General features: G+C 35.6%; 1 protein-coding gene across 1 annotated transcript in view; it reads left to right on the forward strand.

The window, feature by feature from the left end:
* The window catches only part of USH2A (usherin), a 779,248-nt gene that overhangs the window by 43,760 nt on the left and 712,296 nt on the right, over positions 1-23,192 (forward strand). The window contains exon 3 of the mRNA XM_060022310.1: positions 9,467-9,599. Within this exon, the coding sequence (XP_059878293.1) occupies positions 9,467-9,599 (133 nt within the window). The remainder of the gene's footprint in view (positions 1-9,466; positions 9,600-23,192) is intronic.

Here is a 23,192-nt window from a genome sequence, read left to right on the forward strand (position 1 = left end):
TTGGGATTAGTGGATAGAAACTACTATATATATAAAATATAGAACAAGGTCCTACTGTGTAGCACAGGGAACCATATTCAATATCCTGTAATAAACCATAATGGGAAAAATATGAAAAAGAATATATATATATAATATATATGTCTAACTGAATCACTTTTCTGTACACCAGAAACTAACACAACATTGTAAATCAACCATACTTCAATTGAAAAACAAAAAAAACAAAAAACATTTACAGTCTTTTGCGAAAGAGTGACATAATCGGCTTTTGTTTTGTCAAGAATCCTTGGGCCTCTGTCTTGAGAATATACTGAAGGGGAACACAGATTGAATCTGGGAGGCCAGTTAGGAGGCCATTGCAAAAATCTAGGGAAGAGAGGGCTTGGGCTAGTGTTGTAGTGAGAGAGGTGGTGAGCAGTGAGTGGATTCTGGTTATATTTTGAAAGGAGGGCCTCTGGATTTGCTGATGGAATGGGTGAGAGGCATGAAGGTAAGACAGAAGTGGGGGAAGACCCTAAGGATTTTGGGCTGAGCAACTGGAGGAAGGGAATTGCAATGTTCCAAGGTGGGGAAGGCTGTGGAAGAATCAGGTCTGGGGCAGAAATGTTCTTGAATGATCTAATACTCTTCCAAGAAGAGTTGTTGAATAGAAAGATGGGTATAGGGTCTAGATTAGAAGAAGTCTGAGTTAGAGATAATCATTTGGGAGTCATCAACCTAACGATGGTATTTAAAGAATTGAGACAAGGTGATGTTATCAAGGGAGTACTTACTTATAAGCAGAAAGGAGAAGAGATCGAAAGACTGAATCCTGGGGCACTTCAACATTTACAGGTCCAAGAGGATCCATTGAAAGAGACTGAGAGAAGCAGCCTGAGGGGAAAGGGGAATATTATGAGAGTCTGATGTACAGGCAGTCAAATGACAGAGGTATTTCAAGGAGGGGGGAATGATCAGCTCTGTCAATGCCACTGATGGTTCAAGTAAGTTGAAAACTAGGAATTTACCATTTGCTTTTAGCTTCATGGAACTCATTGGTGACAGTGATAGGGGAGTTGTGGTGATGTAGCTGGCATCAAAATGTTGATATGCTCGAGCTTGAGTGGCTGGAGGAATGCTTTCATGGAGAGAGTAGCCTGGCACAGGTGTCAGGACTTAAGTGTGATGAAGAGGTCTCTTTGGGGTTGTGTATCTGGTCATGGCAACTGGATTTTGGTTATGTATAAGAGAATTAATCAAATAAGTATGTTTATTGAAGATAATGGGAGCCAGGTTTCTCCCTTTCAGAGAAGAGAGTTGCAAATATGAAAAGAGAAATTAGAATGAACCTTAGAGTATTGGATCAGAATTGAACTTATCAGTGTAATCCCATTTCATGTGTGTATATATATATATATTTATGCACACACATAGATAGACATAGAAATACTATATAAGTCAATGTGTAGGTGTCTGTATCGATCTAATCTATCTTTCTACCTTCATATTCTCTACCTCTGTCCACTAAGAGGGAGTGGGAGGGCGTGGGAGTAATAGGATGAGTATACAGCACTGATTCTTTGTTCCTAAAACCACTTGTCACTTAGGGAACGAGAATTCCTTGGAGAAATGGTTGATTTCAGGGCCAGGCCAGGGAAGTATGGGTCACTCATTGTCTAAACATGGAATAGCTGGAGCACTGAAATACATATTGAGCACATTTATTATATTCCACTGAATAACATAAGGATTCATGAGTCCATACAGATACAGTTAAGTAAGTGCAGGCAGTGAAAGCTTAATAAAGAACAGGATATCTGCCCAAAGTATCTGCTCACAAAATGCTTATTAATTGCAAAGAGAAATTTTGTTTTTTTACATAAAGAAGCCTGGAAGATACCATCTTAATCCAAAAGATTAAAGTTAACATCATCAGTAATGGAACAACTAGAAATTATGTAACACATAAGATGTAATAAGATGATCTCTGAATCACCTGGATCTAGTCAGGAGGAAACAGACAAATTCAGATTGAGAGGCAGTCTACAAAATAGCTAGACTGTAGTCTTCAACAGTGTTAAGATCATGATAGTCAAGGAAAGATTGAAGAACTGTTCTAGATCAAAGGAGACCTGAGAGTTGTGACAACTAAATTCAACATGTGACCCTGGACCGGGTTTGTAATCTACAAAGGACATTTGGGGAACTATTGGCAAAACTTGAATGGTGTCTGAGGATAAGGTGATAAGGATGTGTCAATGTTAATTTCCTGATTTTGATGGTTGTATTATGATTATTTAGGAGAATATCTTTTTTTTTTGGTACCAAATGCATTACTGTATTTGGGGATAATGGGTAAATCAGTCAGCAACTTAATCTCAAATGTTTCAGAAAAAACTTCTTGTACTGTTCTTGCTACTTTCCTGTAATATTGAGTTTTTTGTTTGTTTGTTTTTAAGTAATAAAAACCAGAAACTACTAATTGAGACTAGGAAATGGGAAAAGAGAAACTGGGCAAAGCAAGTATAGGCAGCTCCTAGGAATGCCACTACAGTGGGAAGGAGAGAAATGGGGAAGTATTTGGAGGAGAAGACGTCTAAGATTATTTTTCTCTTTCTCATCTTTGTCCCTAAGCACTTTATTCATGTTTATTTTATTACATTTTCCCACCTGGCATTGAAAATATTTTTATATGCCAGTTTCCATTACAGAATACAAACTCCTTGAAGAAAAGGTCTGTGTTTTATATATGTTTCATATGTAGCGTAACACTTAGCATATTATAATGTGCTCATTGAATATTCAAACAACTGAAACATTTTCCAAAAAACTATGGTTTTAAATGAAGGGTGTGATGAACAATTTTCTTCCTAAACATGGAAGACAAAATAAGAAGTTGACTTTTTAAGGAGGAGAATCTGTAGGCATAACAAATAAACAACTTCCAGATTTGGGGATATAAAATGCTGAAAGGGTTACTAAGTATTTTACAACTAATTCTAATAATCTTTTCAAAGTCATCTGTTCATATGGATTACATAGAGAAAAGAACTAATGATACATTGAGATAATTAAGAGTGTAGAACATTGTGATCATCTCTGTACCAAATGTGAAATTGTGCATGAAATGTTCCTAGACAGTATCTACAGAAAATGGGCTGGCTCTATTCCCGTTCCCTAGGAAATCAATAGTAAATCAAACCATTGGCAGATTTTTCTATTTTATATATATATGTGTGTGTGTGTGTGTGTGTGTGTGTGTGTAAATTAATAGCTTTTTTTTTAAGTGAAGAGAGTAATTTAATAGTTTCGGAAGAAGTGGCCATGTGAGTTTTACATCTACTCAAGATAGGACAAAGAAAACTACTTAGATTCCTATGTTAAATTTCTAGAGATTAATTAAGTTGGAGGCTTGTTCTTAGGAGGTTGCAGTATATGGAGAGAGAACTTTAATGGATATCAAGGGTGAGTAGTAAATCCAAAGCATCATACTTAGGGTGAAAATGTAGTACACTTAGGCATGGATCACTTCCAGGGCCTGGCTTGTCTGAGTTACTCAGAGAGGAAAAAACAAAAGTCTGTATGCAGGCGACAGGGGTCTGGTGGGGAGGGGGTGGGGGGATGAACGGGGCAGGGAGGAAGAGAGAAGGGGCCAGGGAGAGGAGTGTTGAAATGAAATGTATGAGCTCATGGGAAGTGAAAAAAAGAAACAAAAACTAGCAAGAAAATCTTGAGGAATATAGCTGTGTCTGAAGTCATTTCCCTGTAGCCATCTTTCATACAAAGAGAAGGAGATATAAGATGTTATCAGTAAATCAGACCAGTGGTGGGAACGCATGCACATTGCAAGTACTTGTGGGCAACTCATGCGGTTAATTTCTGCCAAACCAACCTTCCATCAACAATTACCTCAACTCTTTTTTTCATGTTGTTTGTATAAACATAGCATAGAAGATATTTAATAGACTGGCATATTTATTCATAATTATGATTCTATAAAAACCCATGTTAGTAAATAGGGTCACTTTACAAAGGTGAAGAATCGTCGTACGATATATTTTATCTGTTAGAAAATGGTGCCTTTTCTTTATTGCTTACAGTTGCAGAATTGTGTAGATCGTGTTGGTGGTTTTGTTTTTGGAGTATCTATTAGTCAGTCAATCAATTAGTATTTATTGAGCTTCTGCCCAGCATGTAGGGCATGCTCATCAAATTTGCAAACGACACAAATCTTGGAGGATGTTAAATACATTGGATGACAGACATAGCATCCAAAAAGATTTTGACAGCCTGGAGCAATGGGCTGAATCTAACAAGATGAAATATAGTGTGGATAAATATAAATTCCTGTCCTTTGGTCCAAAAAACTAACTGCCTATGTATAGGATGGAGTAGATATGCTTTAACAGTGATGTAAGTTAAAAAAAAAAAAAAAAAAAAAAAAAAGACTTAGTGTCTTAGTGACTAGTCAGCGCAACTTAATTTGTCAGTTTTAGTTGTATGACGTCATGAAATGTAGCATGCAGTTTTGGATTATATTAAGGTGATAATCTTATTTCAGTTTGGCGAGAGACCACATGTAGAGATTGTAGTATTTCTGGAGCCACATTTTAAGAAGAGAGAGACCCAGAACCATGTCATATTTAGAACACCACAGAAACTAAACACATTTATCTGGAAGAAGACTTAGGAGAAAAATGGTATGTGTGGACTCTGGTGTGGAAAAAGGATTGGATTTTTTTCACGTGGTCTCAATAATTAGAGCTGGGGCCTACGAATTGAAGTTATAAGGAGATATCTTTCAATTCAATCATTTATAATAGTAAAAGCTGTTCAGAGATGAAAGGGTTCCCAAAGTCTGCAGAAGCAGAATACTGGAGTAGGTAAACCTCAGTGCCCTCATTTTGGGGATAATAACACGGCAGAGGGGCAATCTGAGAACCCAGTGAGATACTATAAGTAAAGCACTCAGCGCACTGCCTGGCAAATGGCAAGTGCTTATATAGCTCATTGGAGTTGTTACTCTTCTTATTATGGGAGGTGTTGATACAAAGCCTGAATCATCACTGTGTTGAGTTAAAGCCAAGAAACTCAATGGGTGGGTCTGATAAACTAGATGGTGGTTATTTCTAAATGCTCTCTGGGTGCAGTCTCTGAAACCAGTTGTTCTTCTATGTGACTTTGAAGAGTGTAACCTTTTTTTAAAAAAAATTCTCTGTGATTCCATTTCATTACTTGCAGATAATGCCAAACCTGCCTTGGGCTGTTGTAAGGATAAAAAAATGAATATATATATAATTTAGAACAATGCTTGACATGCTAGTTTTTCAGTAAATGAGAGCACTTTTATAATGCTGAAGTATTCAACAAAGGATCGTTGTAGGATACAGGACTTGAGATATATGTTTTGAAAAATATTAAAAATTTAGGTAAATGAAAAGCAGTAGCAAGGTTATTCCCATATGGAAATAGCTTGAATAAAACATGGAGATGGAATTAAGCATTGTGGGATCATCAGACAGTAAAGAAACCTCACCAGTTAGGTGAGGTTGGCTACTGGTGACCAGTTAGAAATAAAAGTGGATGGAATGAGTGAGGGAAAACCTCAGAAGACCTTTGGTTTGGAATGGCAAGCAGAGTGGCATTCCACATGCTTTCAGGTAGGGGATGAAACATACATGTGATATTTTAAAATAACCTTATGAAGTTTTCAGAATAAATTGCCTTCCTTATGCTTAAAAATTATAGATGGAATAGTTGAATCTTTTATGCAAATCCTTCTTTATCCTAGAAATAGAAATTCTATTTCAGGGCAATTTCTATTTCAGAAAGTCCAAAACACTTTCTCCTCCATAAAGTTTTCCCTTCAGATTCATATCACAGTGGTTTTCTTTTTTGTTTGAAATCCTTAGCATTCAAAATGTTTTTTGTATTTGTATCATCCATCGTCATCTGAGAGTGAATTTGAATTCACGATCTGTTGCCAGATCACTTTGTGTTAAATCTATGAAAAAGGTGTTTTTCAAAAGGCTTAAAATGATTTTGTTTTAAAATGAGACCCATCACATTAATGAAACCGATATTCTTGGGAGGCTTATAAGTTGGTTCTAGGAAGACAAGTCCCACAGAGAAGGTCCAAAAGTAGTTTATACACTACACGTTCATGGATGAAGGTGTAACTTCTCAGAGCAGCTCCATAAAAAAAGACAACACTGCACTAACTGCACGAAGATTCAGTACATAAGTAAAAAACAACCGTCATCATTTGTAGTGACTCAGACACTATTTAGTATGCTAAAATTACCCCGTTGTTTCATACATACAAGCTCCTTGAGAAAAAGTACAGTGATTTTATTTTCTTGGTGTAACTCATAGTGCCACTGTGGGTGCTGGGTTAATGCCGTATTGAATTAAATTTAAATTAGGAGGATATTGGCAACAGGAAAACTATAAAACTATTTCTCCAATGAGGAAGTCAGCATAGGTACTCTGCCTTTTTGTTTCCCAACCTGAATCAGCAGTTTTTTGTTTTCCTTTTTCTTTGTTGTTGTTCCTGGTGGTGGTGGCCTACAGGAGTAGCATAGCAACAGACATTTGGCGTTTCAGTGGAACAAGCGATTGTTGACAGTTACAAGGTGAACTTGGGTGTATGTTTTCCCTTGGTAGCTTCTCAGCAATTGTGTGACCTTCTGGAATTCTGAATGATGCTCCTCTCCAATCAGGCATGAGAATGGTTAGGAATTCTACATTTTTAAGTCTACTACACTCTCGTGCTCAAAGGAATGAGTACAGCCTATCCCAGGGACACCAAATTTGACTCCCCCAAACAATGGCTAAAATAAAATTTGAAACCCTGAGAGAATGAAGGCTGGAGAATGACTTGCTCCCCTGTATCTTCTTTCCAAAATGTTTTTGGATGTCTTATGAAGGCGTTTAAGGCTTTTTCTACAGCTGCTATTGGTTTTGCCAGTTCATTCCTTCAAGCCACACCAATAAACACGTACGAACTCCTCTAATCCTCAGAGAGGTGGAGAAAAAGATAGGTGGGAAGTGCACTGTAGGAGAAGGCTTTCTTTTCACAGGTGAGAAATTCTGTCGTGTATATTCCTATTCCCCTAAATAACTGGCAAGGGGATCATCACGGTGAGCTATTGCAAGGAGCCACCATCACAGTTACAGTTTCAGTGTGACGGGGCCCCAGACCTGAACTGCAAAGTAGCGTAGAGGATCCTGGAATATAAAACATGGTACAGAACACCAGAGGATTTAATCTTATTTATAAAAAGGTGGTTGCAGGGGGGTGTCACAAACAGGCGACAGTGACTTGGGATCATCATTAATCATGTTTTAAGTACCAGCAAAGTGAAAACATTCTTCTGGAATTCACTGCAGTGACACTGAATCCTTCTACTAAGCAAATATGTGATGAGTCGATAAAAAGAAAAGAAAAAAGAAAGAAAGGCCCTGAACTCTTGACTACAGATATAATACAGTGAATACAGAAAATCAAAAGCATGCTTTCTATCTGACTCAAAATAAAGGTGCACTTAAACTTGTAAAAGACAACATTCTTATTTGAATGATATGACAGAACTGTTACAGGAGTGTTACCTGCTATAAAGAAAGCCAAAGAATTATTACCTTTATTAGACCAGTGACACTGAGCTTTAGCCATACATTTCTAACTTCTGTCCCTCTACAGAGACAATTTTCTTTTCTTAAATAAACTGTCATGCTAGTGTTAATATATTGTTGGCTCTCTCATGCTCTGAGAATACTGCTGATATAAAACATGTATATGTTAGATTGGTAATAGTATCTTTAGTGTAGCTGACTAGAACAAATGTGTTTCCCTCATGGCTGTGCTAATGTGATAAAGGCAAATGGGCTGTTCATCAGCTTTTGGCTGGGTAGAGACAGTAGAGATAGAGCCACATTCTTTTTTATGCATTAATACCATCGAGAACTTTTCACGAGTTATATTTCATGTGCCTGCGTGTTGCGCAAAGATGTTGTAAAACATGAGATAATGCTACAAATAACAAAGTAGAAAAGCCTGTATCTTTTATAATGATAACAGTCAAACACCAAGTGACAGTAACAGGCTGTAAAAAATGGGATGCAAAAAAAAAACAAACCAGAAAATCCACAGGGATGGTGTATATCCAGGTCTGTGAGGAGCTAGTGTGTGATTTTAGGTCTTTATGTTAAAGCTTTGTTTTATAATTAAGTAAAATGCAACACAGGGTCAGTGAGTTTAGGAAAGAACATGAAAGCCGGTTTTAAATGAAAGCAGGTTGGGTAGAGTGGGTAAAAGCCATATTGAATAAGTTTTTCAATAAACGATGATGCTAATTTCTAGGTGTATGTGTGTGTGTATGCTTTTTTTTTTGAGAAGCAGTTTGAAAGGAGTTCACTCATATGATTTAAATATATCAGAGGATGGCTATTTTTGTCAATTTTTGTAAGGCTATTTTAATAAAATTTCATTTTGAATGCTATGATTTGATATTTTTAAATGAAAATGTTAGCATCTGACCTTCAACTACAAGGCATTAAATTTCTCAATGAAGTAATCTGCATAAAAGTTTGATTGAATTGACTGTTCAGGGATCAACGCAGACAAAAATTTCATAACTTTTTATGGGGTAATCCAGGGGTGGTCAGACTACACTCACGGGACAAATCTGGCTGGTTACCTGTTTTTATAAAAGTTTTGCCAGAACACATCCATGCCCATTCACATACATGTTGTCTCTGGCTACTTTCCTATTACAGCAGAGTTGAGCAGTTGTGACCTGGACCGTTTGGACCACAAAACCAAATCACTTGGCAAACAAATAAAAAATATTTTTTCTCTGGCTGTTTACCGAAAAAGTTTGTTTACCCCTGATGTAGAGAGTTGTTAGGTTGCCTGATTAATTAGCCTAGAACACGATTAGCAGTTTTTTACGTTATTCTGTATTAGAGAAGTATAGATGAAAATTACCGACTAGATACCAACACCTAAGAAAGTAAATGTTTACAAGGAGCCTTTTGTACTAGCAACCTAAATTGAATTATATCCATATGTAATGCATTTTTGGTATATCTGGTTTTGAGTATTTTTGCCCTTTGTGTTCATTTCTGTTTGTTTCCAGATATGACCGTAACAAATCTAACTAGTAGCTAAAGAAACAACATGTCTCCAAAAACACTTATAAAGGCATGACAGTCAGAGTTGTTAAATATATGGGACAAACAGTTATGCATACCTGTGAATACCCTGGTAGACATGACCCCAGCACAAAACTATAACATACAGGTTTATATCTAGATATACAAACACAAGACGTATTATTGAGCCATTTAAATAAAATTCCAGTCTTTCCAGCTGAGGGAAGTGGAGAAGTAGGAAATTAACTTGAGAAAGCCTGCTGAAGTGTAGTTATTATAAAATAAAAGGTTATGCAATCAAAATAATAACGGTGATAATTTCTTACAGGTACATCAGACAAAAATCAGTTTCTTCGTCAATGGTTTGGAAGAGGATAATACAGCTTTTGATGCAAGAACTCTAAGTGGTTCAATTACAGATTTTGCCTCTGGTACTATGCAAATAGGACAGAGCTTAAATGGTAAGAGTCCGACTTCAGAAAATTATTTATTTTATCCAATTACACTGTTTCTTAAAAATTGTGTCAAAAATAATATTTTAAAATACCCAGGTGTATTTGTTTCCTAGCGCTGCTGTAACACATCAGCACCAACTGGGTGGCAGCTTAATTAAGCAGATTTCATCCTCTGGTGGTTCTGGAGGGTAGAAGTCTGAAATCAAGGATTCAGCATTGGTTTCTTCTGCAGGTTCTGAGGGGAGAATTCATTCCACGCCTCTCTCTTTCTGGTGGCTTCTGGCGATACTTAGTGTTTCTTGACTTGTAGCTGTATAACTTCAATCTTTGCTTCCATCTTCACCTGGCCTTTTCCCCTTCTCTTTTCAGGACACTTGTGACCACATTTAGGACCCACCCTAATCCAGTATTTCTTGTCTCAAGATCCTTAATTACATCAGCAAAGACGCTTTTTCCAAATAAACTCACAGTTGCAGGTTGCAGGTAGTCTTATCTTTTGGAGGCCATTATTCAACCCAATATATCAGGGAATCTTTAAAATTAGAACGTCTCTATCATTTATTTTTAAAGTAAGAATACTATGTAATAAACTATATATTTTTTAAATTTATTTTTTATTGAAGTAAAGTTGGATTACAATGTTGTGTTAATTTCTACTGTATAGCAAAGTGACTCAGTTACACACATATATATACATTCTTTTTTATATATTCTTTTCCATTATGGTTTATCACAGGATATTGAATATAGTTCCCTGTGCTCTACAGTAGGACCTTGTTGTTTATCCATTCTATATATACCAGTTTGCATCTGCTAATCCCAAACTCCCACTCCTACCCTCTCCCACTCCCCTCCCCCTTGGCAACCACCAGTATATTCTCTATGTCTGTGGTTTTGCTTCCATTTCATAGATGGGTTCATTTGTGTCATATTCTAGATTCCACATATAAGTGATATATGGTATTTGTCTTTCTCTTTCTGACTTACTTCACTTAGTATGATAATCTCTAGTTGCATCCATGTTGCTGCAAATGACATTATTTTGTTCTTTTTTATGGCTGAGTAGTATTCCATTGTTTATATGTACCACATCTTTATCCATTCATCTATTGATGGACATCTAGGCTATTTCCATGTCTTGGCTATTGTGAATAGTGCTGCTATGAACATAAGGGTGGATGTATCTTTTTGAATTATAATCTTGTCTGGATATATGCCCAGGGGTGGGATTGTTGGATCATATGGTAATTCTATTTTTAGTTTTCTGAGGAACCTCCATACTGTTTTCCACGGTGGCTGCACCAACTTCCATTCCCACCAACAGTGTAGGAGGGTTCCCTTTTCTCCACCCTCTCTTCAGCATTTGTTATTTGTAGACTTTTTAATGGTGGTCATTCTGACCGTTGTGAGGTGGGACCTCATTGTAGTTTTGATTTGCTTTTCTCTAATAATTAGCAATGTTGAGCATCTTTGCGTGTGCCTCCTGGCCATCTGTATTTCTTCTTAAATTATATTTTCTTTCTCTTTTTTTCTCAGGTTTGTATTTTATTGTATGGCTATTGTTAAAGTAGGACTTAGAGTATTAGACAGAAACTGGAAAATAATAGTCAACATTGAATAAACTGGATTAATGGTGTTCATATCTTCCCACCCTAAAAATGGGCCATGGAGATTAAGAAGATAATATGCCTCACATCCTGAAAAGAGCAGAAGTTGTATTTAGACTTCTCTTGAAATAACTATCACAGTGGTCTGTAAAATTGTCTACACTTTAAAATGGGAATGTGAATTATTTTATATTATTAAAAAATGCTCATTATAAGAAAATCCATACAACACAGAACCCTATAAAATAGGAAGCATTTTCCTTTTTTGACCTTCATAGATAGATATAGTTAACTTTGTTATACCCTCCCATCATTTTTGTACATATAGCTAGAGATATGGTTATAAATATAATAATTTTCCAAAAATGAAATTATCATACATATGCTTTCTCTGGGCCCTCTGAAAATAAATACTTCCACTCCAAATGTTATGAGAAACATATCAGTATGCCTTCTCATTGAAAATGGCTGCATTGTGCACAATTGTATAGCTGTAACCAAACCTTTTTAAACAAGATTGTATTGATGAGCATTTAGGTTATTTCTACTATTTCAATATTATTAGCAGTTATTTGATAGAAAACACTAAATATATATATCCATATATTATATCTGTGTCTATATCTATCATGCCTATACCCATATACATATATATGTGCTTGAACAATTGCCTGTGCAGTTCCCTAAGACCTTTGACTTTGGCGTCAATTTCCCTGATTTCAAATCCCGTCTCTCTACTTACTAGCCCTGTGACCTGGAATAACTTTTTAATGTCTCTAAACTGTAGTTACGTCCAATTTAAAATCTTGATGATGATGCTATTACAGTCCCATTGTAAGGATCAAATGAGGCTGTGTCATAAAACGCACTACTGTTTTTCCAGCATCTGGTACCTAGTAGTTGCTTCATATTTGTGGAATGAATGAATACTGTACTTTGTATATACTAACTCATATTGATATGTAATGCTCTTATTAGTATTATAATTATTTCCCTAACATGAATCAATAGAAGTTAAATAGGTTGAAATATATGGTCATTTTTAAATTTTAATACATCTGAGATTGATTACCCTAAAGCTTAACAACAGATAATCTCCAGAAAGGTTGTGAACATTTACAACCTCACTTAAAAATACAGGTAAGTATCTGCCTCCTTAAACAGTAACTGACCTTACAAATTATCCTTGTTTTTTTTCACTTTTGTCATTCCTCTCATTGAAAGATGTTTTTGTACACTGCCTTAGAATTATTTGGCCATTAGTGAGGTTCACTGGCTTTCCACATATGTCTTGATAATTTGCATTTCATTTGTTGATTCCTCATACATGTTGTGTGTCTATATTTATAGTCTGGAATTTCTTACTTGTAAAAGCTCATTAATGCTAAGAATATTATGTTACACACGTTTTTGTTAGTTTTTAGATAGTCTGATAACTTTGCATTATAGAAATTTTAAAATATTGTAAGTTTTTAATAAAGGCAAAACATGCATGTAACATAATGCATAAATATTAAGGGGGTACAGCTTTATAAAATTTTAATCCTATGTAATTCTCATCCAGAATGAGATCATCAAACATTTCTTGTATTAAAGACTCCTAGTGAATACCCACTCTAAAGGGAAACAAGAATAGTGTTAGTAAGGACCTCTATTGGCATAGATTAGTGTTGCCTATTCTTGAATTCTCATGTAAATTAAATCATGCAGTAGGTACTCTTTTGTGTCTAATTCCTTTTCTAAGCACTATGCCTGTAAGATTTATCTATATTGTGTGTTGCTATTTCTTTAAGCTTTAGGAAATACTTCTTTACTTTTTCAAAGTGGGTATTCTACCCAAAGATATTTGAGAATTTCGGCGATCCGTGTCCTACCAACACTGAGTATTGTCGTATGTTATTGTTGTTTGCCATTCTGGTGGCTGTATGGTACATTTCTTGATGATTTATGATGTTGAGAACATTTTCATGTGCTTCTTGGTCATGGCTGTGCTCTTTTGTGAAATACCTATTTAAGTTTTTGCCTATTTTTAGTTGGATAGTTTGTCTTTTTATTGCTTACAGGATCTCTTCAGTATTTTGAGTATGAGTTCTTTGACAGATACATGGACTTCAAATATCACCTTCTGGGTTGTGGCGTATACTATCATTTTCCTTTGATCAACAGATATTCTTAATTTTAGTGAAGTCCAGTTTACTAACTTTTCTTTCAAACTTAATACTTTTCATGTCCTGTTTAGAATATCTTTGCAAATCCTGAAAGGATAAAGTGTAGGAGAACACCATAAAGACCATAAAGATGTTCCCTTACACTTAAACATTTTCATCACTTCTCTACTACTTTGCAGTGGTAACTGTCACAAATTATATATCTGTTATGTGAAGATGGGTTTGTTCCTGAGCTCACCGTTTTGTTTCAATGGTATGTTTGCCCATACTTATCATTAAAGCATTTAGTTTTCATTATTGTAGCTTCATAAAAGTCTTAATATTTAGAAATATTTAATTTCTCCAACTTTTTTTTTCTTTCAAGATTGTCTTGGCTATTATATGAATTTTAGAAGGAGTTTTTCGTTTTTCACAAAATTTTGAGGGAATTTAAATCCTTAACTCAATTTTGCGAGAATAGACAGCTCTAGAATATCAAGTCTTCCAATCCATGAACATCATATACTCCTTACTTTCTCCCAGCAATGTTTTTAGTTTTCTGTACAGCATCTCATTCATATTTGTAAGACTTAGTCCTGTGTATCTGTTGGTTCTTTTATTCATGTAATTTTACTTCAATTGTTTTGGAACTTTATTCTCTAATTTTCTTTCTGTTATATAAAATGCCATCAATTTTTATATTGACCTTAAGTCCAATGACCTTGCTAAATTTTAATTCTAATAGTTATACAGTCCTATCATATATACATAGTAGGCACTCAAATCTTTTCAGATGTTTGCAATAAAGGAATAAGTAGTCATGGCTTTGGAGTTGTCACATAGATATTTATGGGTGCTGTTACTAATAATTTTGAAACAATGTAAAATCTTAATTTCCCCCTATGACCTGAGTTATCTAGTTTAAAGAAAAAAGTATATATTTTTAATTTTCAAAAAACATTCTAAAACACTGTGGTTAAATTTCCAGGCTCTGGGGTCAGATAAATCTAGGGTTGAATTCAATTTAGTTGTGTATTTTTGGTCAAAATATGTATCCCTTTTAAGTCTTAGGTTTCTAATCTATTAAATAATGCTTTAATAAATGATTCATGGGAAAATTATAAGAATTCTATGAGACTGTGTATGTGTAGTATGTACTGCTTGTCATATTGTAAATGTTAATAAGTGACAACTATTATTAACCTCTTTGAACATCTGTTTTCTTCTTGTGAAGCAGAGATAACAAGTACTTTCCATAGAATTTTTGAGAGATCCAAAGAAACATGACTCTATTATTTTAATTTGTATATTCTTTTAGATCAAGCTAAACTTATGTGAAGAAGTAATATTTTAAGGAACCAATATATTTAGAAGCTTGGTTTGAGTAATTAGTATATTGAAAAATTTTATCAAGTACTCTGCCTGCAGAAATTCTTAATAACACATTACATCTTGTGAGCCTTATTTCAATATTTACCTCCCAATTAGCACTTCTAAAAGCGTTTTATTGCCCCAAATGTTGCTCAGAGTAGTAGACAGTGCCATAAAGTTGTCCACTCTGCACTGTGGGGTTGAAATGATTAGCTCCTATTCTATTTCAGTATACTAAATGTTGAATTAATGCTTCTAAAGGACTGTGTGGACTGAAAATGATACTTGTTTTTAAACTGCAAAAAAATTGATTCAACTTCTGATTGGAAAACACATCATTGGAAAAGGGTTTATTTCCAATGTTACTTAGTTTTTATTACAGTTTTTCTCCTTAAGTTCTGAGCATCGGAGAACTACAGGAGGAAAGAATATTTTAAAATAATTTTTATCTTTTTTCCCATCAAGTTATAGGTACGGTTGTACCTACTGTATCTTTTCTCTAATTAGAGATGGCAGATAGACTGGCTCATTACTTCTGCCTAATGAGGCAGGCTCCATGCCACCTCTCTAATCAGAAAAGAGATAGGTACAGAATGTTCCCACGGACTTATTATAAATCATTTTCTTTCTCTCACTTGCTCCTTTTTTCAATAAAAAAATTAAGTCCCTGTCCTCCATACTTTTGTCCTCATCCAAGATGGTTTCATTCAGGAGAGGTAATTGCGCAAGAGATTACTGCGAGCTGAATTAAAGGTGCTCTCATGCAGCACCGGGCTGGCTGTCTCTGCTTTGGAACAGATACTACCTCAAACACAGGCATATCAAACGAAGGCCTTTAGGAAATCAAGATGGCTTTTCTTACTTCTCTGGTTAGGCTTAATTGGTTTCTTTGGTTCTGTACCCAGGAAGCAACGACTTTTCACATGAGTATTCGCTGCTAGAGAGCCTTTTCTTTGAGTCTCATTTCTAACTAGCATAACTTTCTAGAAAAATATGTTGCCAATGACACTTTCTGTTGCTGCAAGCCTTGTCTTTGCCTCACCTAGGAAATTAATCAGGGACCAGATGAATGCTTTTTCCTGAGCCCTGTATCCGTACTAATGGGATATGTATACGTATAATGTGTACATATTAACGTGGTACTCTGATTTGCTTGGACTGATTTCTAAATATACAAATAGAAACACCTTAGACCATCCATATCAACCAATATGTATCTGTTTCTTTTTAGAATATTTTCTTCCAGTTGTGTGTTTATTTCAATGCCTCCAGTTGGGCATAAAACCTAGAGGAGTTGTGGTAACAGACATGTAATTGTAGGCAATCTCTAATGTCACTGTGATAATGAACTATAATAGCCCTCCACATTGTGGATTTAAAAATACAAAATCATGTGAATCAAAACTTTCCCGAGCTACTTCTGAATTCATTTATCAACAGAATTCTAATTTCCTTTTAAATGTGGGCATCTCTACATGATGCATTTAAAAGTGTGTAGCACATTCTTAAGAAGGTAATTGGTCATTAAGAAATCAGTGGATGTTTGTTATGTAGCTGTGAAAGTGAATATACAGGGAACAAAACGATAATCATCTGAAGCTAATGCCAGCTTCCCTTCCCTTCATGTTTTCTACTGTGTGTTGTATCTTAATTCACCTGCTTGTTCTTTCTGGAGTTGGAATACTACTTTTCTTTCTACTAGTGTCCCAAAGGTTAACATTTCTAACTTCAGCGAGGGTATAGAAAGTCAGCTTTCCTTTTAGTTTAGTTGAGATTATGCTTAAATTTTTCTGAGAGAATTTTTTTTTGGGGAATTAGATAAAAAGACAAGAAATAGAAAAGTATAGAAATTGATGGATTAAGACAGGTAAATGGAATGGAAGAAGAGTATAGGAACAAGGTATATAAAGGTATAGAGCAGTTTAATTAAAGATGAAATTGGTGTTTCAGAGCATTGCAGAAGAGATATCTAGCAATGCTATCAGGACAAGTGGCCCACTATGGTACAAAAATAAAAAGATAATTTAAATGTGTACCTTACAACCATATTAACTAAAAACTGCAGATGAGTTAAAATTCATTAAAATGTGAAATGTGTAATCATGAGGTAGTAGAGGACAGTAAAGGCAAATGTTTCCGTAATCCTGGCATATTGAAAGATTTTTATTAGCATGATACCATGGCCAGAAACACTAATGGAAAAATATTGAAACATCTGACTAATAAAATGAGAATTTAAAATTCAAACAATGCTTATCATTTTGTACTCAGTTTGGCAAGGAATAAAAAGAGAGAATACTAGTGTTGGAAAGAGTTTGTGATAACCTGGCAAGCTATGAAAAGTAAAAATGTGGAAGTTACATCATCCAAGTATTCTCCTTCCAGGGCCTATATCTCAAGAATACAATTAAACAAGGCCCTAAATATGTACACAAAAATGTTCATTGCAGAATGACTTAAAGTGGCAAATAATTGGGACCAGTTAAAAGCTTCGAAAGGGAATTGCTTAAACAGATGATAGTTTATACTTAACAATGAAAAAGTGTGCACCATTAAGAGAAATAGAATGTCTGTTGGTGGAGACTTGGCAACAGGTTCATGATGTGTTATTACATGAGAAAAGCATGAGTGTGAGGTACACTATACTCTAACTTATTAACATGAGTTGAAGAAATACAAATCTTCACTGGATATTAAACTCATTGTACATAGAAATTACTGTTGTTATAATAATTAGTGCCCGAGAAACAAGGCATGAAATTTAGAGTCGGACAGTTTTTGGTTTGAATCTGGCTCTGCTTCTTAGAAGCCAATGACTTTGGCAAAGAATTGAGCTTCTCAATCCAATTTCCTCATTTGTTTCCTCATATGTAACATGTGTTTTAGATAGAGTTTTCAAAGCAAGTATAAAACTTATGAATAATATATACTTGGTTCGTGTTTGATACTCAATGAAACTTTGCTATTATAAATATTAATGTTATAATAATTTAGATATTAAGTTTATTGACTTTGTGAAAGTTAAATATTTAAAAATAATGGTCATGGACTACATTTAATTTTTTGGCTGAAAAGAAAAATTTTCTTAGAGCGAGGAAGAAAAAAATGTTCAATTTAGGGCAATGATGTACTAGATGTTTAAAACTGCTGTATTTTGTGTAGGAAAGTCCCATGAAATAATTTCTTTCTCTCTTCAAAGATTAGTCCTCTCTGGTACTCTTCACTGTTTCTTACAAATCCTGAATTCTACCTGGTGTTATTTCTTTTTAGTCTGAAGAATTTCCTTTTTCATTGCTTATAATTCAGTCAGTGGGAAAAAAATTCCCTCAGCTTTTATGAAAAATGTCTTTAATTTGTCTTTGCTTTTGAAAGATATTTTCACTGGCTGTAGAATTCTACATAGCTAATTGTAATTTTTTCCGGCACTTTAAAGATTGTTGTTTCATTGTCTACTTGCTTTCATTGTTTCTGGTGAGAAATCAGCCATCATTCTTATCAATATTCCTTTGTAAGGTATATGCCATTTTTCTCTTGTTGCTTAAAATTTTCTCTTTTATGTTAATAGTTTAAGTTATGCCTGGATGTAGTTTTCATAGTATTTATCCTGGTTGAGGTTTGCTCAGATTCTTGGATGTACAAGTTGAGGTTTTCACTACTTTTGGAAGTTCTGATGATTATCTCTTTAAACTTTTCTTGCTTTTCCTTTTCCTTTTCATTCCACATTCTTTCTCCTCTTACTCTGGGACTTCAATTACACTTATGTTAGAGCACAGAATAGTATCTCACAGATCTTGAGCACAGTTTTTATTTGTTTGCTTGTTTTTGTTTTCCCTACTCTTTTTTTATTCTTAGTGTTTCTCTTTGGATACTTTCTATTGATTTGTCTTGATAGTCACTGATTATTTTCTCTCGTGTATCTAGGCTGCCGTTAAGCTTATCTAGAAAATTCTTCATTTGTTAACAGCACACTTTTCATTTCCAGTATTTCCATTTGGCTTCTTTTTTTAGGATCCATCTCTCTGCTCCTGTTTCCCCATCTTTTCACATGTATTGTCACCATTTCCACTAGATCTTTTAGTATTTTTACCATAGATATTTTCAAATCCCTATTTGATAATTCCAACATCCGGGCCATGTCTATTGACTATTTCCTTTTTTTATGATGGGTCACATTTTCTTGCTGTTTCATGTGTCTTAAAATGTTTTTATTGTTTACCAGACATTTCGTATAAGGGAATAGAAGAGAGAGAAGTAAATAATAGTGACCAGAGAAAAGAGCACTGCTGGGTCTATCAAGCCTCTAGAGTATGTGTGTTAGTGGAGGGTAGGAGGATGGTGGGAGGATAACAGCATCAAACTGATTTGAAGTTGACCTGGATGTGAGCTTTATTTCAGTTTTAATATAATTTAGTTCACCACTGGTTTCAGATATTTGAGGCTAGAATCAGGATGGACTCAGACTCTGTGGTTGGTGCCCTTTGGGATTTGTCATCCCAGCCTACGTGGGGCTGCTTTCTTCTTACTCTGTAACTGATTCTGCTACTTCTCACCTCTCTGTTAGGGATGAGAGCAGATGTCGGTCTCAGTTCTCCTATGAAAGGCTTGTTACTTTCTAGAATTTAATTTATTCGGATTTCTCTGTGTCCTCTACTTTCTGATGGGTTAAAAATGATTTTATAGCTTATCTGGCTTATTTTGGTTGTTTGATAGCAAAGTGATGGTCTCTTGCAACTTTCTACATCTGAAGCAGAAGTGAAAGTCCAACTATTATTGTAACACTTGATATAACATTTTCTTTCTTTGACCAACTCTGTACCTTAACTCTGCAGCTCTCTTGGTCCTTAACTATTGCTGGTCTCAGGTATTTTGGCCAAGGAAGGTACCTATTACTTAGCCCAAAGGATTATTTTAGTAGAATTCGAGAATTGACTTTATAGTTACACCTTCTCCTTTTTCCTGGAGATTTTTGGCTTTTGTGGGCCTTAAGCTTATGTCTGTTTGTTTTTCAATTTTACATCAGTTATCTTTGGTTTGCCTGAAATCTATTCACTGCCAATATTTAAACATGAAACATATTGAGGATTCTGAATTTTTGTTGTTAGACGATCCCAACTTAACTAGTGATCGTGTGACTTCTACTGAGCAATATTTTTACTTTTTATTTCAGTGCCTCTTAGCAGTTCCCTTTGTCAAGAAGCAGTCTTTTCATCATTTCATCTAGCATATAAACTTCTTGCATTTCCTTTTTCTGTCTGACATGCACTTGTATTTATCACCTTGTACTCTCTGGTACCCTGAATCAGGTCATCTTTCAACCTCTCTGGGACCTTCAATCAATTGATCTGAACAACTTTTCACTGTTCCCCACTCCCTTGATGTGTATTATCCCCTTGTTAGTCAGCTTAAGTTTCATGGTCAAATATTATAATCACTTTCTTACACACACCGTGACTCTCCTGCCTTTTTTTTTTTTTTTTTTTCACTTTCTAGTATTATCTTGGCAACACCACAGTACTGGTTAAATGTACCCAATCAGGATACCTGGTCTCCCTTAAGTTTATGATCATAAACCTCATATGTGCCCTGGATACTGCCCTGCAATCATTCCATATTTCTCTTGTCCATGCAGTTTCCCCATCTTATGACAACTATGTACATAATTTGTTCTCTTCTCAAACTTACTCCTTATCCTCTAAGTTGATATTACCTCCTCTTTCACTATGAAAATGAAACCAAATCATAAAAGAACGTCTGTAGATTCACACTGCTATATTTACCCACCTCTGTCTTACAATCGATCTTATCCAGGAAATTTTCCCAGCCTTTTCCCCACTTACTCCTATATTGTAAAGTCTTCTCTTTAAATGGAATATTTCAAAGGTAAGTTGTTACTCTTCCATGAAAAACATTTTCTTGACCCCGATTTCCTCCACCAGCCCACTGTTTCATTTCCTTGTTCCTCTTTTTAAGCAAAACTCCCCCAAAGTATTGTCAGTGACAGTTGTCTTGAATTCCTCTTTTCCAATTCTACCGACTACTGTCAGGCTTTAGCTCATCACCACAGTTAAACTAATTGACCTTCATTTCATAAATCTAATAGTTAATTTCAATAATTTATGTGACCCATCAACATCATTTAATAGAGTTGAGATCACTCCTTCCTCCTTGATAGACTTTCTTCACTTGGCATCTAAGAGTGCATCATCTCCTGGTTTGCCTTTGAATTTCTAGTTGCTACTTATCACTTTGATTCCTAGTTCCTCTTTATCTATTACTTGACTTCTTAATATTGGTATTCCAGGCCTTACACCCTGACTTTGTTTCCAAGTCTATATACACTCACTCCCTTAAAGATCACCTCTAGTCTCATAGCTTTAAATACCATCTGAATGACTTGACTTCCAAATTGGGATCTACCCATCGCCCTCCCCATAGACCTCTTTCCTAAACTCCAGAATGCTATATACATCAGACTATCCAAAATCTCCGTTTGGAGGCTTAATTTATACCTCAAAATAAGCTTCTTTTTCCTACATTGAAATCCTGGTTTTTAGACCTCTCTCTTTGACTCACACAGTTTCTCCCATAGCCTTCCCCATCTCAGGTGAGGGCAACTATTTTTCCACTACTTCAGAGCAAAGGATTTGGAGTCATCCTTGCCAGTTCTCTTTCTCTCCCATTTGATATCTCAAGTGTCAGGAAAAATCCTGCTGATCATACTTTCAAAATATATCCAGTTTGATTCCTTCTTACCAGCTCCACTAGAATCATTCCCATCCGAGTCATGATTGTTGTTCTTACTGGATTGTTGCACAGTCTTTCAACTGCTTGCACTCTGGCCCTCCACTTTATTCTCAACACAGAAGCCAGAGTTTCTCTGTTAAAAATGAGTCAGATCATATTACTTCTCTGTTCAAAATGCTCTGTTGTTTCCCTGCCTCCCCAGCATGAAAGCCACCATTTTTACAATGGCCTCTAAGACCTACATGAACTGACTGCAGTTGCCTCTCTGGCTTTATCTCTTATTACTGTTTTCCTTGCTCTCTTTGTCGCAGCCAATCTGGCCTTTTTCTGTTTCTTGATTTTGTGAGGCAGTTTCTGTCTTAGAGCCTTTGCACCACTGGCTATTCCTTCATTCAGTTGGAACCATTTTACCTTCTGATATCCACAGGGCAGACTCCCTTACCTGCTTCAAGTCTGCTCAGATATCACCTTCTTAATGAAGTCTTCCTTACTACCCTGTTCAAAATTGCCAACACCAGCTCCCCGTGTCTGGCCCTCATTATGCCACTCTATTGTTTTTTTTTTTTTCTGTAACACTTAACTGTTCACATATTATACGTTACTTATTATTGTTGTATATATCTGTTTACCCCTCTAGAATATAAGTCTTATGAAGGCAGAGATTTTTTTGTTTGCATTGTTGACTGATATGTCCCAAGAGCCTAGAAGATTGCCTGTCCCACAGTAGCTATTCAGTATTTGCTGAATACATAAGTGGACGGCAGGATCTGAAAGATAGAATATAATGGGTACAAGTCTTTACAGCTTCAATCAGTTTGTCAGCCTCATCTCTTTGGCAATGTTACAGAATTGATACCTTATGAACTAGGTTTGTGAGAATAGAAAATGTTACAAAGAAGTAGTTGAGCAGCCGTTGTGACTAAAGGAGAAGAAAGGCTCAAAGATGTTTCCTAGATATACCAGTATAGAAGGAAATAAGGAAGTTGCGGTTGTGTGTGTGCATGCTTGTGAGGTGGGGAGAGGGAGGGAGAAGAGGAGAAGGTTAATGGAGCAGAGGGGAAGAGAGAAGGAAGAGGGGACAGAGTAAGTTTAGGGGAATGAGTTTTAAATTATTTATTTGAGATAGTAAAGAATTATCCAAGTGGAAATGGCAAAAGGTCATTTGGGACAAGAGAGTGGATTTGAGGATTGATTTAAGGACTAATGATATGCAGATAAGAATATTCCTCATAGAGGTCATTTTTGAAGCTCTAGAAGCAGGTGAAATTCTTGAAGGAAAGAAATGTAGAAAAAAGAGTATTGAGCTATAGATAGAAGGTTGGGAAATGGAGATATGGAAGAGAGGCAGCTGAGGGGATACAGATGTGGCCTGGAAGGATTAGGATTTAGAAGACAGATACTGAAAAATTCACGAAGCTCTTCAATAATATCAAGCAGCTGAATATCAAGGAGAATGAGAAGTTATAAAACTGAAAATGATACCTAGGGTGGCCATCAAGAATGCACTTTCAGTCTAATGATGATGGTCGAAAAGGGACTGTAGATAATTTTAAAATGAGACTGAATGATGAAGGACAGAAGGCCTTGAGTGCAGATAACTGTAGAAGGCTGGGTCTGAAGAGAAGGAAAGCAATTGGCTAAAGTTGGCATAATGCAAGCTGCTGTTCTCTAGTGGTTGATTATTACTTTTGAGTATTTTGCGGTCATCTGTTAATTCTTCAGGATAACAC

Source organism: Delphinus delphis, chromosome 1 (assembly GCF_949987515.2).
Source record: "Delphinus delphis chromosome 1, mDelDel1.2, whole genome shotgun sequence".
NCBI classification, from domain to species: Eukaryota; Metazoa; Chordata; class Mammalia; order Artiodactyla; family Delphinidae; genus Delphinus; species Delphinus delphis.